Source organism: Castor canadensis, chromosome 10, assembly GCF_047511655.1.
Source record: "Castor canadensis chromosome 10, mCasCan1.hap1v2, whole genome shotgun sequence".
NCBI classification, from domain to species: Eukaryota; Metazoa; Chordata; class Mammalia; order Rodentia; family Castoridae; genus Castor; species Castor canadensis.
In genome coordinates, this window is record NC_133395.1 from 55,617,961 (window position 1) to 55,638,947 (window position 20,987).

Consider the following 20,987-nt stretch of genomic DNA (forward strand, 5'->3'; position numbering starts at 1 on the left):
CTTTAAAAATGAATACACCATGTTGACAGTAAATCACTATGGAAACAACAGACTTGAACAACATGATAGAGCAAATGCACCCAAAAGATACATACAGAACTTTTCACCAATATGAACAGAATATACACTCTTTTCAAGCATAGATAGAACATTCTACAGTTGGATCAGATGTTAGTCCACAAAACAATGGAACTTAAAAAGACTGAAGTCTTTTTGGAGACCACTGGAAATTAAATAATATGGCCCTGAACCTCCAGAGTTTCCAGTAAGAACTCAAAAGGGAAATAAAAAAATATACATTGAGACAAACAAAAATGGACACACAGCATCCCAAAACATCTGTGTTGCAGTAACAGCAGTTCCATGAGGGAAGTTAATAGCAATGAAAGCCTACATTAAGAACAAAGAAAGATTAACCAAAGAGGTAAAGATCAATACATTAAAAACTATAAACACGGATGAAGGAAAGTAAGAAGAAAGAAATAAATAGAAAATACCTTGTGTTCAGATTGAAAGAATTAATATTGATAAAATATCCATACTACCCAAAGTGATCCACAGATTCAATGTATCCTCTATCAAAATTTCAGTGACACTTTTAACAGAAGGAGAAAACACCATCCTAAAATTCATATGAAATCACAAAAGACCCATAATAGCTAAAGCCATCTTGAGCAAAAAGAACAAAGCTGGAGGCACTGAACTATCTGACTTCAAATTTCATTACAATGCTGTCGTAATTAAACAGTATCACAACCGGCATAAAAGCAGATATATAGGGATAGAACACAGACCCCAGAAATACATTAATTTATGGCCAGCTGACTTTCAACAAAGATGCCAAGAAAATACAATGGGGAATGGACAAGCTCATCAATAAACAGTTTTTGCTGGGAAAATTATAAATCCACATGCAGAAAAATGATACTGGACCTTTATCTCACACCATATATGAAAAGCAATGAAAAATGAACTAAATAATGAATGTATGACCTGAAACTGTAAAATTACAAGAAGAAAAAATCGGACAAATGCTTCTTTATACTAGTCTGGACAATAAATTTTTTAACCCAACACCAAAAAACAAAGGCAACTAAATAAAATTTGATAAATAGGGTTGTATCAATTAAAACTTCTGTACAACTATGGAAACAATGAGCACAGTGAAGAGACAATATATATATTTATAAACCACACATCTGATAAGGGGTTAATGCTCAAACGTACAAAAAACTCAAACCAATAGCAAGAAAACAAACCAAGTTTTTAAAAAATGGGCAAGTGATCTGAATAGATCAAATGAAGATATACAAACAGCCAAAAATATATATTGAAAAGCTGATACTGGTAAATGCATATCAAAGCAACAATGAAATACTGTCTCACATCTGTTAGAATGACTAATACCAAAATATAGCAAAAGTCAGCAAACACTCAGAGAAAAAGGAAATCTTGTATACTGTAGTTGGGAATGTAAATTAGTATAGCTATTATGTAAAACAGTATGAAGGTTCCTTAAAAACTGAAAATAAACTTACTACATGATCCATCAATCCTACTTTATTTCCCAAAGGAAATGAAATCAGCGTCTCAAAGAGATATAAACTCTCCATGTTCATTGCAGCATTATTCCTAGTAGTCAAGACATGTAATGAATATAAGTGCCCCTCAGAAGATGAATAAAGAAAATATGGTGTACACAAACACATGTGCACACACACACAATGGAATTTTCTCTAGTTTTTTATTAAAAAGGAAATTATGTCATATGCAACAACATAGATTAGCTGGGAAAACATTATGCTGAGTAAAATAAACTAGGCACAGAAAGACAAATAATCTCACTTACATGTGGAAGCTAAAAAAGTCAACAGTAGAAAGGTTAATGCCATGGAAGATGGGGAAGTGTTGATCAAAAGGCACATTTTCACTTAGGCAGAACAAACAAGTTCTGGAGCTCTGATGTACAGCAGGATGCTGATAGTTAATAATACTGTATTGTATATTTGAAAACTGCTAAGAGAGTAGACCCTGAATGTCCCTACAACCAAAAAATATAGCTATGTGAGGTGCTGCATATGTTAGTGTGACTGTCATAACATTTCACAATGTATACATACATTAAAACATTACATTGCACACTATAAATATGTGCAATTTTAATTTGTCAATTATATCTCAAAGCTGAGGAAAAAGGACAAATAATACAAATATAAAATTAAAAATGATAATTCATATAAGCAAGTAAATTTAAAAAAATTTTTAATGTGCTCCATATATAAAAAATTTGAATATCAAACTGGGATATTTTAAAGCAATTATGAAACTGCCTCTTACAGGGGAAATTTATTCAACACAAAATAAAATATAACATACTTTGAAAGTTTAAAATGTATTTTAGATTTTCAGAACATGCAATATATACAAATTTAAGAGATTATCAAGTTGAACAACCAAATATCCTGCCTTTTCAATACATAACATTGTATGATATCCTGTCATATAAATAGCCCAAGTAGTTCTACTGGAGAGCTCCAAATAAAATATGTTATTACATTCAACTTTTGAGATTATCTCTGTGTCAAGATGGGAGCCCAAGATGTCTTATGCAGTTTCAATAATAAAATAATACCGTTGAGAGGGACTTCTGTAAATTGAAAATAACTACTAATTTATGGAAACTCCTATATTCCCCTACTTTATTGCTTTGTTTTTAAAAAGGTAACAGTTACAAAATCAGAGCATACTGGAAAACAATCCATTATGTAACAAGACATTCCTGCAAGTTAATGTGCAGGAAAGCCTTCTAAATTAAAACACATGATAGTACTGGGGCCTCAACCCAGTTAGCACTGATCTCACACAAAGTAAAGCCTGTCTTCTGCTTACTGATTTTAAAGATGTATGCTCTAACAGACAAAAAAAATCGCTTGAAAATCAATGAGCCATGACTGTTGTACAAACTTTGAGAATAATCTGGAGCTTAATCATTCTTATAGTTAATTTTGCAACTCAGGAAACTCCACTTTATTGGCCTATTTTGGAGTAATTAGTGGGTTAACTTCTTGTAAATAACTTGATCACTTCAAAGAGATTGCAAAAGTCATTATTAAATTGTCACAAAGCCATTTTTGAAAAATACAAGAAATGCAAAGAAAAGTGTAATTTTAAGACGTTATTAAAAGATTTAAAATGGGAATATTAGAAGAAATAAAAGTAAGTGTTGGAATAATAAAACGGGCAGAACACAGGCTGAAAATGTGTCTAAAGCTTTGGAAACTACTGTTAAGTGAGAAAGGGCTGACTCAGAATAAAGCTACTATAGAAGAAATAGTGCCATAAACACAGATAAAAATGTTACAGGTTCTTAGCAGTTAAAAGCAGTAAACTACTGTGTTTGGATAAAAGGACGAAGTCAAGACTGCAGATTAGTTAAAAGAAGAAAAGAAGATGTGATTTCAATTTAGTTATAGGAACAAAAACTTAGCTGAGTCAATGATCCAAAGACTACATGTTATAGACAGTGATTTTTTTTTTAAGGTACTCAAGTTTGAACTCAGGGCCTCACACTTGCTAGGCAGGCACTCTACCACTTGAACCACTCCACCAGCCTGACAATCACTATTTTTGCTTACAGTTCCACAAGAATCCAACTTGTATTTAGACTGAGATCTCAAATCTGGTGTATTTATGATGATGCCAAAAAAAAATCTGGAAATATGCCCTTATCTGGATATGAAAAAAATGACTAATATTTCTTCAAAACTAAAATCACTGGCTTCAACACCAAAAACAGAATAACCAGTTAAAAGAATCTAACCTAACACTTTTAAGACTTTTACAGCCTATTATAAAACTTACTTTACATATTCCATAAAACTTGTGTTAAAGACATGCTTTCCTTCTACTTCACATGAAATCTTGTTCTAAAAATAGTCAAGTCTAAAAATAAAGCAAAACCGTCAGATTAAGTGTAGCTTTATGCATGTACAAATAACAGGGAAGTCTCCAAATCTCTAGAAAAACAGATGGTGGATCATTTGTTCCCACTAAATACTCTACAGTGGGTCAAACTTCTGTAACATTTTTATTACTGCAGACTTCATAATTATAAAAAAAATTCATTTTTATTCTATTAAGTTAATTACAATGTCTCAAATAGATCAATAAGCTTTATTAAAGATATACAAGCACAAGCAAAAAAAAAAGTCTTATATTTGATCTCAGGAATGTAATTTCTATTGTGAAAACCAACTGATTAACTACTAACAAAGTATGTAAATGTCAATACAGTGCCAAACATATACTTTGATCCAGTTCATAGAAAGCAGCAATTTATCTCCAAAATACGTTGCAGCTATTATATTTGACTATTCCTTTCCAAAGTCTATACTTCCAGAAACTACTTTTCCCTATACATTTCCTCTGAAGTGAGCAGAAAAGCAAAGTGAGAAAAGAAGAAGGGTTTTTAGAATATGTGATTAGTTTGCTTATCTCTGTACCATTTTGCCAGTTCCTGCAAGACGTCTCAAGGTCAGCAGGGTTTGACGAAGAGTATGAAATATTCTTATGGGAAACTTTCTTACCTTTCAATTTTCATCATCCATATTTCTCAGACAGAGAGGATTGATAAGATTTGACTACATGACCCTATTCTGTGACAGAAATCAGAAGAGACTAACTTCAGAAGTCAGAAGTATATCAGGAAACAGAATAGACTGTCATCAACTTTCATGGTTGCATCTTCCTACCCTTGTTCATATATCCATCAACAAACTGATAATGAAAAAAAATTAAAATAATATTTTGTGAACTTTTTGTCACTCTTCAAAATTACACAAGAAAACTGTTCTCACATTCAACATAATTCTTTCACATAATAAGACAAGATTCTTAATGGCACAGTACTTCAGGTGGCTTTTCAGTGCAGCGGGTGATCTGAATTATTAGACACACTTTTTTGCTCAGTTCTTTTTCTAATGGACTACAGGGTGAGATGAACACAAGTTTCAGAGCTCAAGTACACAGTATAAAAATGATCATAACTTACCAAGAGAAACCTGATACAGAGCAGTACTGTTTGGAAAAATTGATAAGGTTTATTAACGTATTTTCAGTTTTCATTAGAATGGGAATATTATTTTAATGTGAAGAAAATATTCATGTTTACAATTTTATAAGTAACACTAAGTTGGAATGGAGTAAATGAGAAAAATATATTCCTCAAAAAGTCTTGTCCATGTGATGTCAAAGCAATGGCACCTGGAAAGGTAAGTTATGCTGTAGTATTTATCATCTTAACTTGGTTTGCAAAGTGTACTGATTCAAAGTTTTTCCCTAGGTTGTTTGGTAAAGACACATTTTTACTGGACATTAGAAGGCTGATGTTGAACAGGTTGGTGATGCAATAAAGTGCCATCCCAGGTCATTCCCATCGTGAGCTATGGAAGGATATGGAAAGGTCAATGAGAAGACAAAGGCAACCTTTGATCTTCTGATCTCTGACAAAGATCCCAAGAGGTTAAGATTATGTAGAACAGCAGGATATGCTTCACAGTATCTTTCACAAATTTAGACAGAGATATATTGCCTCAAATATCCTCGCTTTCCTTAAAGAAAACCCTAGAGACCTAGAATCAATTTATAAAAACTCATTTTAAAACATTTTTTGTGGGTTCTAAAATTCCATGCTATGGAATTTTAAAAACATACTTTCCTTTCCCTACCTGTTTATCTTTGAACACACAGGATACCCCTTCTACTTCAGATATCATCAACTTAATTCATATTCTTCATGACAGAAGCTTCTTCACAGATTTCATCTTTTTAAGTTCATAGACATTCTTAGCAAATATTTGAACCTTTTAAGCCCTTCCATCAGTTGATTATTTTCATGATCTCTGCCTCCTATTTTACCTATCTATCTTGAAATATAGTAATGAAAACTATACAAAACAGTAAAAATATGGATCCATCATAGGTTCACACGAAGACAGGATGCTTTTTCTTTTGTTTCTACAACTATTTTCAATGCAAGTAAAAATCCTAAATGTTACCTTGCTGTTCAAAATGTTACCTCAACCAGAGGTAACATTTCAAAAAGAATTCTCACATGTACCATTATAATAGATTCTTCTGTTTATAGTCAAATGTTACCTATCAGTATTATATAATTGCAGTTCCTTCTAAACTCTGGCCAAATAACAAATAGTTACAAAGTACCTTAAAGCAGCCTAAAAAGAATGTTCTCAACAGAATCAGTGGAAATGTAAGCAGCTAACAAAATTTTCTATGCTCTAATATCACGACTACTACTTTCCAAAATAAGAACATGTTGATATAAACATATTTAGTGTCAGAAACAACTGAAACATGTAACTAAAGAATAAACTAAAAACACACAGGGTGCCTAAAATGTAGACAATAGTATCACATTTTCTTCCAAAAGCATTCAAAGAATAAAATAAAGGGCTGGAAGAATGGCTCAAGCAGTAGAACACCTGCTTAGCAAGTTCAAACCCCAGTACCACAAAAAAAAAAAAGAATAAAACAGAAACTCTGCTATAAGAAGTTGCCATAACTAGACAAAGATTGACATATAACATCAAAAAATAGCAGCACAGAAATTTCTTCAAGAGATCATTACAAAAAAAATCATGACAGAATATTTCACTCTGTAAGAATACTAGAGGTTGGTTTTTTACCATACTATGTACAACATAAACATCCGTCGAAACAATCTATTAAAAAATACTTTGGAATAAATGTAACCAAGGAGACAAAAGATGTGATCACTTAAAACTAAAAAACATTGTTGAAAGAAAGCATAAATAAAAAAATGAAAAGACAAACATGTTCATTGATTGGAAGACGATATATATAAAAAGATGATAATACTACCCAAAGTGATCCACAGATTCAATACAAATTCTTTGAAAATCTCAATGACATTCTTTAAAAAACAGACACAAATAAATCCATTCTAAAACTTTTATGGAATCTTTGGGGGTCTAAAATAATCGAAACAATCCAGGAAAGAAATAACAGAGGGAAAGGTCTCATATTTCCTGATTTCAAAATTTATTATAAAACTGCAGTAATTAAAACAGTATATAGTATTGGCATAGTATAGGCATATATGTGGACCAATGGAATACAGAATCTGGAAATAAACATTTGCATACGTGGTCAATTGTTCTTAGAAAGAATGTAAGACCATTCATGAGGACAGAACGGTCTCTTCAACATTGGTACTAGGAAAACTAGATATGTATATGCAAAAGATGAAAGCTGGACCTTTACCTTATACTATCTGCATAAAATAACTCAAAATGGATCAGAGATCTAAATGTGAGATCTAAAATAGAAAAATTCTTAGAAGAAAACAGGAAAATTCATACCATTGAAATTGGCAGTGATTGAGAGCACACAAGAGAGGTATGAGGATAGGTAAGACACCCAAAAAACTAGATAGCATTTGCTGCCCTCAACACAGAGAAACTAATGCAGATACTTTAAAGTGACAGAGGCCAATAGGAGAAGGGGACCAGGAACTAGAGAAAAGGTTAGTTTGAGAAGAATTAATTTAGAAGGTAACACACATGTACAGGAAAGCAATGTGAGTCAACTCCTTGTACAGCTATCCTTGTCTCAACTAGCAAAAACCCTTGGTCCTTCCTATTATTGCTTATACTCTCTCTTCAACAAAATTAGACATAAGGGCAAAATAGTTTCTGCCTGGAAGCGAGGGAGTAAGGGGGGAGAGGGAGGGTATGGGGTGGTTAAGGGAGGGGGCAGAGGGAAGGGGGGAGAAATGACCCAAACATTGTATGTACATATGAATAAAAGAAAAAAAAGAAATTGGCAGTGATTTATTGAATATAACATGAAAAAATAGACATAAAAATAACTTTGACTTCAATAAAATTAATAACTTTGTGTATGAAAGGGTGAAAAGACAGCCCACAGAAAGGAAAAAAAAATCTCCAAATCATGAATTTGAGAATGGATTCTATATCCAGAATATGTAAAGAACTCCTACAACTCAACAATAAAAATCCCAATTAAAACATGGGCAAGGAACTTAAATAGACATTTCTCCAAAAAATATATTCAAATACCCAACAAACACATGAAAGTATGTTCAACATCATTAGTCATTAGGGAAACACAAATCAAAAACACAATGAGTTAGCACTTCACACTCACTAAGATGACAATTATAAAAGAATTCAGCTGAAAATAAGTGTTGATGAGGTTGTAGGTGAATTAAAACTCTCCTGTATTGCTTGTAGAAATGTAAAAATGATGTAGAGGCTGTTGAAAACAGTTTATTGATTCCTGAAATAGTTAAACATAGAATTACCATATGATCTAGCAATTATACTCCTACCTAAAAGAACTGACATCAGGGACTCAAGCAGATTCTTGTACACCAGTATTTTAAATCACTCATAATAGCCAAAATGTGGAAGCATCCCAAGGTTTCACCAACAGATGAATGCATAATGAAAGGTGGTATATGCATATAGTAGGATATTCTTCAGCCATAAAAAGTGGAATGAAATTCTGATACATTCTACATATTAAGGTTTCAATATTAAATGTCCCCACAGGCTCATGTATTGAACACTTGTTCCCTAGCTGGCAGCACTTTTTGTGAGGTAATGAAAACTTTAGGAAGTAGGGCCTAGCTGAGGAAGTAGGTCAGCTGGAGCCTGCCTTTGGAAGTTATACCTGGTTCTTGGTCCCTTCTTCTCCACTATATAGTGAGTAGCTTCTGCCACATGCTCCCACCACCATGATGTTCTGCCTCATCACGGGTCCAGGATCAATGAGCCAAGGACTAAGGACTGAAACCATTAAAACCATGAGCCAAAATAAATTCCTTCTCCCTTAAGTCAGGCTTTTTGTCACAGTGCCAACACATCTGAATAATACACTACAAGGTGAACGAATATTGAAAACCTCATGCTAAATAAAATAAGCTAGACAAAAAGGAAAAAGAAATCATGATTCCATTTATATGAGGTACCTAAAATAAGCAAACTCATAGGTTAGAAAGTAAAACCAGGATCTGGGGAAAGAAGGGAAATTGGGCATGACTGATCAATGAGTATGGAGTTTCTACTTAGGATAATGAAAAAGTCCTTGAAAAAGAAAGTGGTCACGTGTATGGAATTATCACAATGAAACACACTCATATTATGAATGTATGCTAATTCAAAAATATAATAAAGCTATTTTAAAAAGTGAAAGTGGTGATGGTTATACACACTGTGAATGTACTTAATGCTAGCAAATTATACATATAAAAGTGGCAAATCATACATTACATACACTTTATAACAATAAAAACAATGATAATCTATTCAATGAATACCTAATGGTCTCCTATTGCAGCCAAAACCAACTTTGTTTAGATTTCCAAATTATTCTATGTTACAAATGTACTCTGTGTAACGCACCCATAATAAATGAATCTCTCTTGAAAAGTAGACACTGGTATATTGTACATATCAGATACCCTAGAAAACACAAATATATTTGCACTCTAATTTTATTGCTGTTTCATTTATCTACATTAAAACTCAACAGGTCTTAACTGCTGATGGGCTAAATATATGTGTTTATAGTCCAAGTGCTAAAAATAAACATTGTACCTGGTAGAGCATAATAGGTTCTATGTCATATCCTAAGGTTTCAGCAAAGTTCTTAGCGATGACTGTTTTTCCACAGCCCTACAAATAGAAACACAACTGTTCAAGGGATGAGTAAGAACAACCAAAACCCAGGAGAATGAAGTGAACAGTGAGGCTGCCATTCTTACCTTTCCTCCAACTAAACATATGTCCTTAACCATATGAGACTGCATCATTTCAGCCAGTAGCTGCTTATGACTTAGCGTCTGAATGAAACAGTCTGGTGCACAAAATTGACTTAATGGTCTGGTCCCAGCTGGCACCTATAATTAAAGAGAGGTAAATAAAATATGCATGTATTTTTCTTAAAATTATTAGTACTTAAAGTACATAACTGTCACTTAAATGGCCCTTATCAATTCCTTGCTCAATTCAATTCCATTCTGGTTTTAATATTTCAATAGAGCAGCAACTATTTTCCCATTCACAGATATGATGATTCTTATCATCAAACCTCCAAATTAATTATTCCTGGAAAATTAAAGTCCCCTGCTGTTAAATATGTTCATAAATCATATCATTTTCATGCTCTATAACTACAATAAAAAATCATTAGTGGAGAATGAAGAATTTTTCCTCAAATTCCAGTTACAAGCCCAGAATTTAAAAACTAGACCATATTAGAATCTCCAAAGTCACCAAGGAGCTCTGGATTTCTGAAATGCCATGTCCTCTACGGTCATACCACCCTGAACACACCCGATCTCATCTAAAACACTATGCCCACAAATTCTTTTCACTAGTATCTGAGTTTACCACTCAGAAACATCTATTCATTAAAAAACTCTCCTTTTATTTTAATTTTATTTTTAGTTGTTCTTTCCTTCTTTATTCTTTGTGGTCCAGATTCATTGGATTTTAGTCTTGATTGCTCTTTCTTTCTAAAGGAACTTTTTATAAAAATAATTTTTTAACTCATACATAAAAACAAAAAAAATGTTCATATTAATAGAGTACTGGTGATGTTTTGATACAAGTAGATACTGTGTAATATTTAAGTTATATTAAACATATCTATCTCCTTCATAATGAAAACTGAAATTCCTTTCTCTTAGATTTTTTTAAACATACAGTACCTTATCCTTAGCTATTGTCGCCTTACTAAGCAAGAGCATACCAGAACTTCTTGTTCCTGCCTTTCTAAAACTTGGTACCCATTGATTAACCTCTCCAAGCTCTGGTAGCCACCATTCTCCTCTTTTACTAGTCTCTTGGAGCCATGATCTGCTGAGGACTAAAGAATTGTAAGTTTGGAAACACTAACATCAGATTTGCATTTAAAAAACATTACCCTGGCTTTAACCTGGAAATCTAACTGGAAGGGATAGGAGGAATGAAGTTAGAGAGCCATTCCCAAGGAAAGCAAATAATGAGCACAGGTTCATACCTCCAAACATTCTATTTAAATTGCCCAAAGTATCCTATTACCTTTCCACTCCTGAGCCACTGGAAAATCCTGCCATTCTTCAAGACTTAGCTCAAGCTTTACCTCCTTCTACAATGTCCCCTATTCCTCCCTCTGGAATTACAGTATTACTTCCTTCTCTAGATCCCAGCTGCCATTCACTCCTATGCAGTCCTTACTCACTGCCTCCATCCTAGACTATCACAGGCCATTCAGCTGAAGGAGACAGAAGACAAGTACCAGAAAGTGGCCCTGTCTAGAAATCCCAGCTGCCACTTCCTGGTTGGTGCCCAGGGGTGAATCAATTAATCACTGTACATCTGAGTTGTATATAAAATAGTGATAATAAAACTTACCTTAAGGGGGTGGGGGAAAGGGGGAAAAATGACCCAAGCATTGTATACACATATGAATAAAAAAAAAAACAATAAAACTTACCTCTAGGATTACAGGGTGGTTTAAAGGGCATAATGTATGGAAGGAGACAAATACAGTGACGAGTAAATAGTCACTATTTACTAGTAAACAGTAAAGTAATTACATAGAACCTGGCTCATGAAAGACATAATTTATATTTAATTTAATAATGAGTAAGTACAGTAACATGAATAAATATTAGTAATATCCAAATTAAAACAATTTTTTTCTGTGTGTGGCACTGGGGCTTGAACTCAGGGCCTTCACCTTGAGCCACTCCACCAGCCCCATTTTTATGAAGGATTTTTTGAGATAGGGTCTCATGGAACTATTTGCCTGGGCTAGCTTCGAACCACGATCCTCCTGATCTCTGCCTCCTGAGTAGCTATGATTACAGGCATGAGCCACCAGCGCCTGTTTGCTCTGCTACAACACAAGCATTTGTTCATTCCTACATTCATATAGTCAGCATTTTCAAAGCCATTTTTCCTAGTTTCCCATGACATCATGGGGCTCATAGGGCCATAAAGGCAAGGATTAGAAGAAAAGGAAGTAGAACAAGCAGATGGGCTCTATGACCAAATATCATTCCCCTTTTCTATAAACTGTTCAGCCAGAACAGCTCCTCTTTGAACTGTTTCATGAAGCTGAGAAAGATTTTATTCAAAAAGAGGGCTCTCTATTACCTAACATATGTTTTGGAAACACTATTTTTTACCAAGGATAGGACACAGTACAAAATGCTTCTATTAATCAACATTTGACTTGTTTCTCCCAGAGGTACAGTAGATTTTTGAAAAGCTGTCCCTCTGTCTCTCCTGATCTTTCCCATTTATAAGCACACACGACTCTGGATACACAGATGTACAAATACAGATATACAGCAGTGGTGCTATAGAGACAAAGACTTGGAAGAGGATCACATACCTAATTGAGGACATAAAAATGGTCAGAACAAGAACAAATCTAGAATGAATAAACCTATCACTCATTACCTTAATTGTCACCTCTTTTCCTGCAACTCGGACAGTCACACAAGCTCGAGAGACATGGTTTTCAGTCATCCTCTCCACTCTTACAATCTCTTTAGGAAGCAGAAAGCTTTCTGAATCTTGGAGCTCAAAGCGCTGAAAATTACAAAAAAGTCATGTAATTACATTGGATATCTGGAAGATTCTATCTAATTAGAACCGAAACCACTCTATATTATAAAAATAAAGATAAAAGAGGTAATGAAAATTTTTTTCTAATTTCTACTAATACCTTCCTGGTTTAAACCAATTATTAAAAGAGTTCCTAAAATTTACTCATCAACAGGAAATGGAAATGCTTAATTTCTGACTTGGTAGAAATTCATAATCCACACTTCCTAAAAATGGAATTTCTAAACTGCTTGAAAGGAATGATGAAACTCTTCAAAACATACTTGTGGTGTGTGTTTACTTCACAAAAGACCTGTGTTGATTGATTTCTTAAGTCATCATGAAGTTAATATTACCTGAAACTCATGAAAACAGAACTTCTTGGACACCATTCTACTGTCTGCTTGTGTGGATAGCTTAACTGATCAAAAAAAATCATGACAATCAACCTTCCACGGCAGCTGGCACAGTGCCTTCTCTACCACAGGGCTCTCAATATTGCTTAAATTATATAGAAAAGGCCAGGACCACTGATTCTTTATGCGTGGACCAGCTATCAATGTTCTAACCTTGACTATATCCCCTCATAACAGCTAGAATACTAAAAAATTCCACACAGAGAACAAAGATAAGTATGTGAAAAAATAAGAATACTAACTGAAAATGAATTAAATCCTATGCTTCACAACATGTTTAATATGAAAAACTGAGTTCATTCTTAGTATTAAATAGAAAGTATTCCTCCAAAATCTTATACTAGTTTTGGAACATTATCACTATAGTAAAAAAGAGTTATAACTCACTGAAAGAAGAGACAATCATCATGTGTTCAACAGAACTCTAGAAAACAGATTTTTTCAGAAGAAAATCATGTTCAACCTCAACACTTTAAACAAAGCAGCCCAGCTGAAGCCTTCATCTTGGAGTCAGACGTTGTCAAGACAATCACTAACTCCTTTCCCTACCCCTAAGAAAAATGATTTACCTGTTCCACTATTTAAAAAATAAGTTCTATACCATACACAATTTATATATGCAAATCCCCATAGTATGTAACAATTTTGTAAGAACTGCTTCCAATTGTAGACAAATAACTACTGACACATTGATTTTGTACAGAAAGTGCTACATTGTATTTTAAGGGAAGTTTTATAGTAAAGGAGTGAGGCCTAGCCAAGTAATTAAATCCATTAGAATTCAGACCCAAGAGTCATTAATTTCTAGGAAAACAAATAAATGAGCTATAGTAATGTCATTCTAAGTTGCTATACTATTGATGTCAGAGCACTCATATTCTAAAAATGAACATAAACATACTGAATTATTTGCTACACTGGTTATGTCCTTTTAAATAATGCAAGCTAAAATATTTCAGTGGCATAAAAACAGTAGACTAGATTACACTAAGATAGTGAAAGGACTCAAGTTTCAAGGTGGATTACCATTTGCTGGAATAAGAAATTTAGAGCATTGTTAATCAGAAAGGTAATTTAGGACTATAGAAAACATATAATTCTTTCAGACTACACACTAGAAAGATGTACAAAATCAGAAATTTATTTACCTTACCACTTTATGAATTTTTCCTGTGAATTACTGAGCTTCAATTAAACAAAATGAACTAAAATTTTCTGACATACCTTCTTTAGAATTATGTGAGCTGTGATTTATAATTAAATAAAATGAAATGTAAATCATAGAGATGGCATTCTATAAGGCATCCACGTTCACCTTTATAATTCCCAAATATTGTTGATTTAGTTTGTATACATGTAGGAAAACAGAACAGTGAAACTTGTTGAAATTGTTCTAAGAAGGGAGAAGGGGCAGCCAAGAGAGAATTGAGGTCCAATGCCAGTCCAGGCATAAAGCAAAATTAAAGCAAAAAGGACTAGGGGCATAGCTTAAGTGGTACTGCACACCTGCCTAGCAAGCACAAGGCCCTGACTTCAAACCTTACTACTACCAAAAAGAAAAGATAAGGTTATTTCTTGATTTTACATCATTTATGAGTATCATCCTTCTGCTTCTGCTCACCATCAAACTTATTTTACAAGATGTACAGACTCACTGCTTCATCTTCCTCATCTCCAAATTACTCTTAGATCTACTGATTTTTTTGGCTTACATTCTCACTTTAGTAGCACTACTCTTGGTAGGTTCACCAATAATATCCAAATTGCCTAATTTAATAAATTCATTTTCTTCCTAGTTCACTCATTTCTCTTTCTTGGTCCTTTTGCAGTCAGTACATGTTACAAGTCTTTAGGAGTGGGTCATTTAATAGACATTATCAACTGACAGAATTTAGGATGGGTTAGGGGGCTGTGAAAGAAAGTGAGAAATCAAGAATGTCCATAAATCTTAGCTTGGAAAAGTGAGAAAACAGAGATGTCATCAGGTAGTATGAGAAACTGGTAAGAAACAGCACATTTGGGATAGAGGCTAAACAATGTCACACAGTGGCATCCTTTTCAATTTGAGGTTTCCAGATGGATGTAGGTGTGCTTTCTATCTATATTCACTTTTTAAATAATCTCACCTAGCTGCATCATTTTATAAACCATCTATATATCCATGGGTCCTGGCTTTTGCTCTCCAGTCTCTCCTGAATTCCTGACTTGTATAATACAACCCCTTGACATCTCTATGTGAATAGCCAGCAGACATCCCATAAACAGTCCAACCTTCAGCTCTTGATCTTCCCCCATAATCTGCATCACTGACTTCATCATTAAAATTCTTCAGTCCAAAAAGCTTGAAATCATCCTTGACTTTATCTCAACCCTATATCTAATCCTTCAGCAGATTATATTTACTCTACCTCCAAAACGTAATCCAAATCTGGTCAAAGTCACCCTAATCACTCAACTTGATTATTACAATTGGCTGTTTTTTCTCTGCTTATGTCCTTACCCACCACAATCTACTCACTGCTCAGCAACCAGAGTGAGTCTGTTAAAATGATCAGTCATATGAGACATTCCTCAAAACCTTCTAGTGGCATTCCATCTTACTCAGACTAGTAGCAGAAGTCTTTTCAGTGGCCTACACAGCCCTATGTGATCTGACCTCCTTTACCTTCTGACTTCATCTCTTACTCACCTCTCCTCCACTCCCTCTGCCCCATTGCACTGTCCTTGCTGTTCCTAGCAGGTGTGCTCCAGCTCAGGGCCTTTTACTCTGGTTGTTACTGTCTGAAATGCTTTCTACCCACAGGACTTCACTCCTTCAGCTCTTTATTCACATGCCATTATTTCAGTGACAGCATCCATTCCTCAACTATCATATGATGTACTTTAATACTTGATTAACTGTTGCCCTTCACTAAAAAATAAGCACCACAAAGACAAGTGCTTTTGTCTACTTTGCTTACTGATGTATCTCCAGCACAGCAGTGCCTGGCTGATTATGTGGAAGGATGGATGGAACACATAACCTTTTTTTGAATGAAACATCTAAAAGTCTTCAGGCAACAAGACATCTCTGCAGCACTGGAAGCCACTGCTCTTACCTTCCTCTACAACAGTTTCTCCTAATATTTCATGAGAATACTGTCTGCTGTTCTATTCTGTCTCTCTTACTGCTTGCTCTTCTCCAGCCTAACTTGAAAATTCTTTCTTCACTATCCAGTTCTTACATGTGGGTGTTTCTAAGGTTCAGCCAGTTTTCCTTCTTACTCTTACTTGCTCCATGGGTTCTTTCATCCATCACCATGAATTCAATCCATTAATTATTCCAAAGCATTTATCTTTAAGATCAAAATCCTCCAGAACCAGATCTATATTTTCAAACCTACAGGACAAACCCACCTGGAAACCTCAAAGTCAAAGAGCTCCCACGGTATAGAGTGGTTTAACCCCTACCTAAATGCACTCCTTCTCCCACTTTTTCTTATCAACTAATGGCATCTGTTTGTATTCACTTATCCAAATTTGGATTCAAAGACATTCTGTATTTCCCACTTTCTCTCACAGACCCTCAACACCTTATATTTTATCAATTAGTAACATCTATCATCACACCTCTGAGACACTTCTTATGTTCATTCAATTCCTATTTTAACTGACCTACTTCACTTTATTATTGCTTTGACCAAAACTATTCACCATGAGCTACAGTACTATAAAATCATTATATTAAAATAGTTATTTATTAGAAAGTCTAATGCCCCCACCAGACTATAAATCCCTCAGGGGCAAACAGCAGATACTATCCATTTCTGAATCCCTACATTTCTGTATATGTATCATCATTTGCCAAATAATGAATGCTCAATTGGTGTTTGTTGAACTGGATGAAAATACTCAACACAAGTTCCTTCCAAGTTTCTCAGCAAAAAATTATAATTCAGATTATATTATCAGTGAACATCAGCAGTACTTGCTTTATAAATCACCATGGAAACGTACTAATTTAACCATTGTTATGAAAGTCCTACTTATACAGGACTGAGAAGCCTGGATGCATTTGCTACAAAATTGTGACAAAACACACCATTCTTAAAAAGTATAACAGCTTGAGAATGGAAGCATTTTCTTTAAGACATCTTTAACCAAAAGCTGGAAGTTATTTCATGACTACAGAGATACGTTTTAGAGCATGGACATCGCATGATAAGCACCATCTGGAGAATGAAAGTCATTCCAGCCATTTTTATAGCAAGCTCAGAAAAAAGAAAGGTGTGCCTCATTTTAGCCAACTGCATTTTCAGTAAGTAATAATTTTATTTTAAAATGCAGTCTAGTATAGCTATCCTTATCTCAACTAGTAAAAACCCTTGGTCCTTCCTATTATTGCTTTGTCTCTTTAACAAAATTAGAGATAAGGGCAAAATAGTTTCTGCCAGGTAGCGAGGGGTAAGGGGGCGTGGGGGTTAAGGGAGGGGGCGGGGGAAAGGGGGGAGAAATGACCCAAACATTGTATGCACATATGAATAAAATAAAATTTTTTTTAAAAATAGGAGAAATTTATTTAAAAAAATAAAAAATAAAAATAAATAAAATGCAGTTTAAAAAATAAATAAGTAAAATGCAGTCTAATTAAATGATTACTTTAAAATTCAAATGGATATATAACTCAAATGCCACTTTTCAGTAATTTCTATGACAATCTATGAGAGAAAATACACCTCTTCTTAATTCATGTAATAATAGATATTTCCACTCCTTAAGACTTATTTTTCCAAATTCAACAAAGTTCCTCTCCTATTAAAGTTATTTAAGCATATAGAATATTTTGTTTTATAGACTAAACACTATTCTTGAATATTAGGTAAAGATAATGTTTTGAAAAAAATATAGAAATTTAGAATAACAAGCAGGTTACAGAGTACCCAGAACAGATCACAAAGAATTATACCAATTCTACCAAAGGGTGGTAGACTGTTTCACCCTTAGGAAAAAATATTTAATACCTTTACATATATAATTATGTACACATCAGTATATAATGATCTTGCCAAAAGAAAGTTCTTTAGTTAGAATTATGCATTAATTAGCACTTCTGATAATTAAGATGAGAGAAAATAGTCATACTTTTTCTTCACTTATCTGAGCAATGTCAGTCCCTTTCTTTCTTTCTCCCCCCCACCCCCCCTTTGGAGATACTGGGGACCTTTTTTCCTTTTTTAAAAACACAAACAATCAAAATTAAAATCAGTTCTGGGGAAGAGAGATAAAGGAGAATGATGGAGGGGGTGAATTCAACTATGATATATTGTAAGAACATCAGTAAATGTCACAATGTAACCTCAGTACAACAATAATTTAAAAAATCAGTTCTGTTTGTAAAAGGAACCTTTAATAATATTTCTATGTTTCTCCTAATTATAAAGACCAAAATGTAGGGCAAACACTCAGATGTCGCGTGCACATCTGTAATCCCAGCACTTGGGAAGCTGAAGCAGAAAGGTTCCACGTTTGAGGACAGCCTGGGCTACACAGCAAGAACTTGTCTCAAAAAAAAAAATAAATGAATGAATGGATAAATAAGTAAATAAACAAACAAATAAATGGCAAACAAAACAGAAGAACACTAGCTACTTTCTTCAGAAAATTCCGTTCTTTAAAAATCTTCCAGAACTTTATGTAACTTGTGTGAGAAGTTTTACAATTCGAGATTACAAACACACTGAGCCATCTCTCTGCATGTGTTCACACCTGACCCACCCAGACATTAATTGGAGTGTGTTCTGGAGTTGTGTCACAGAAAGCTCTACTCTGCTTCATTTTCTCAGGGCTTCCTCCCTGCCTGCGCTCCCTTGTTCCCGAGTCAGGAGTGCTTTGCTGAGGGGCACTGGGAAACTCATCTGGAAATAAGGAAGCTTTGCCCTTCAACACCAGGTGCTCTACACCAGTGACCAAGGCCAAGTTGACTCAGATGTTGATTCAATCACAGATAAGTTCCCATTCTCTTTTTTCCAGCTTCTACAGTAAACCTTAACATGAACTATGTAGTCAGCGATAGTAATTTCCTGACTCCTGAGCCTATTAATAAATTTCCCCATTCTTCATTTTTTTTGGCAGTCCTAGGGTATGAACTCAGGACTTCATGCTTGCTAGGCAGGCACTCAACAACTGGAGCCACACCACCATCTCTTTTTTTCTATTAGTAATTTTTCAGATAGGGTCTCATGTTTTCACCCAGAGTCAGCCTAGACCTTGGCTCTCCTACCTATGCCTCCTAAATAACTGAGACCACAGGCATGTACCACTACACCCAGCTTGTGAGACAGGGTCTTGCTAACTTTTTGCCAGGCTGGCCTCCAACTGTGATCATGCCAAACTGTACCTCAAGAGTAGCTGGGATTATAGGCATGAGTCACCATGCTCAGTCCTCAGATGATTTTTAATATCCCCTATCCTTCCTCCCTCTCTTCCTGTTGCTGTTCTTCCTCCTCTTCCTCCTTCTCTCTCTCTCTCTCTCTCTCTCTCTCTCACACACACACACACACACACACACTCACACACACAGCAGATCTCCTTCCTCTCTTTCATTGGTGGTTGCTATGTGACTGCTTCTGTTCTCTGCTGTCTCTTCTACTTTAGCTCGCCTCTTCACTGACTGCATTCCTCCTTGCTTCTTTATGCTTTCCTTTTAGATTCTGCCCATAACTAGTCTTAAGAGAAACAGCTATTTTTTTATTATTGCTGACATCCCCAATCAATGAAAATATTTTTCTTTGGGTTCTTTAGCTAGCTAATCTGAAAAGAATACCACTGCAGCAATTACCATCTACCCTTCTGAGGTCTCACTCACTAGATGCATACAGGGTGCTCTACCCCCAAATATTACATATGAATTTGAGGATGGGAGAAAAAAATACCCTACCATATGCTTAAGGCTGCCAAACCCTGGCCTCCAGAAAACGGAGGCTTAGCATGAGAGCTTAGCATTAACATTCTGCCTACTCCTTAGAAATCTGTACCACTAGCCAGACTGTAAAAGAGAAACAAAAATTGTCTTTCACAATAAATCTTTTCCAAGGGTCAACAATTGTAAGTACATAGTTATGAGATATCACATTAATGTTCTGGCCTTTTAGAAAACACCACTGTTAATTTTATAACAGGGAAAATATGCCATATATATTTTAAAAGTAATCCACAAATCAACATGTGACAAAAATGAGACTATTAGTATAAATGGTAGCTCTATAGCAACTTCCATAATTTTATATAAAATGCCTGACTTTCAAGTTAATAATTTAACTTACAGGAAAATAAATTTTAACTTCATGTTACATCATATATTTGTTTTAAAATTTTTATTTTCAAATGTTATATTGGATATTTACCTTAAAATTTTCCATTTTGAAGAAAGTTCAAAGTTAGAGGAAAATTGTAGGACATACTTGTACAAAGAATTTCTATTTCACTTTCACCCAGATTCTCTGATCACTAACATTCTACCATATTTTTCTCACCCTCCTCCTCCCCACATACATGCACATGTTCCCAAATACACACACACAAGTGACTTTTTTCTGAACAATTTGAGAGCAAACTTCAGATGTGATACCCCATACCCATCAACATTTACTCGAGGTCATACTCCCTTAAAACAAGAACTACAAATTTCAAAATCATGAAATCACATTGAACACAGACATACTGTCCAATTCACAGATCCTATAAGTTTTACAACTATGACACACAATATCACTTGCTGCTGTCTGGTCCTAGATTTAGTGCAGGAAGAAATGGCACATTAAGTTATCATGTCTCATCAATCTCCTTCAACCTGGGAAACTTCTTTAGCTTTTTCTGTCCATCATGGTCTGAACAGTTAAAGAATAAAAGTTTTCATTCTGTGTGATGG

General features: G+C 34.6%; 1 protein-coding gene across 2 annotated transcripts in view; it reads right to left on the reverse strand.

The window, feature by feature from the left end:
* The window catches only part of Vwa8 (von Willebrand factor A domain containing 8), a 358,183-nt gene that overhangs the window by 251,558 nt on the left and 85,638 nt on the right, over positions 1–20,987 (reverse strand). For both annotated transcript variants that reach the window (XM_074043312.1, XM_074043313.1), the window contains exons 10-12: positions 12,519–12,650; positions 9,830–9,964; positions 9,663–9,740 (exon numbers count right to left, since the gene is read on the reverse strand). In XM_074043312.1, the coding sequence (XP_073899413.1) occupies positions 9,663–9,740; positions 9,830–9,964; positions 12,519–12,650 (345 nt within the window). The remainder of the gene's footprint in view (positions 1–9,662; positions 9,741–9,829; positions 9,965–12,518; positions 12,651–20,987) is intronic.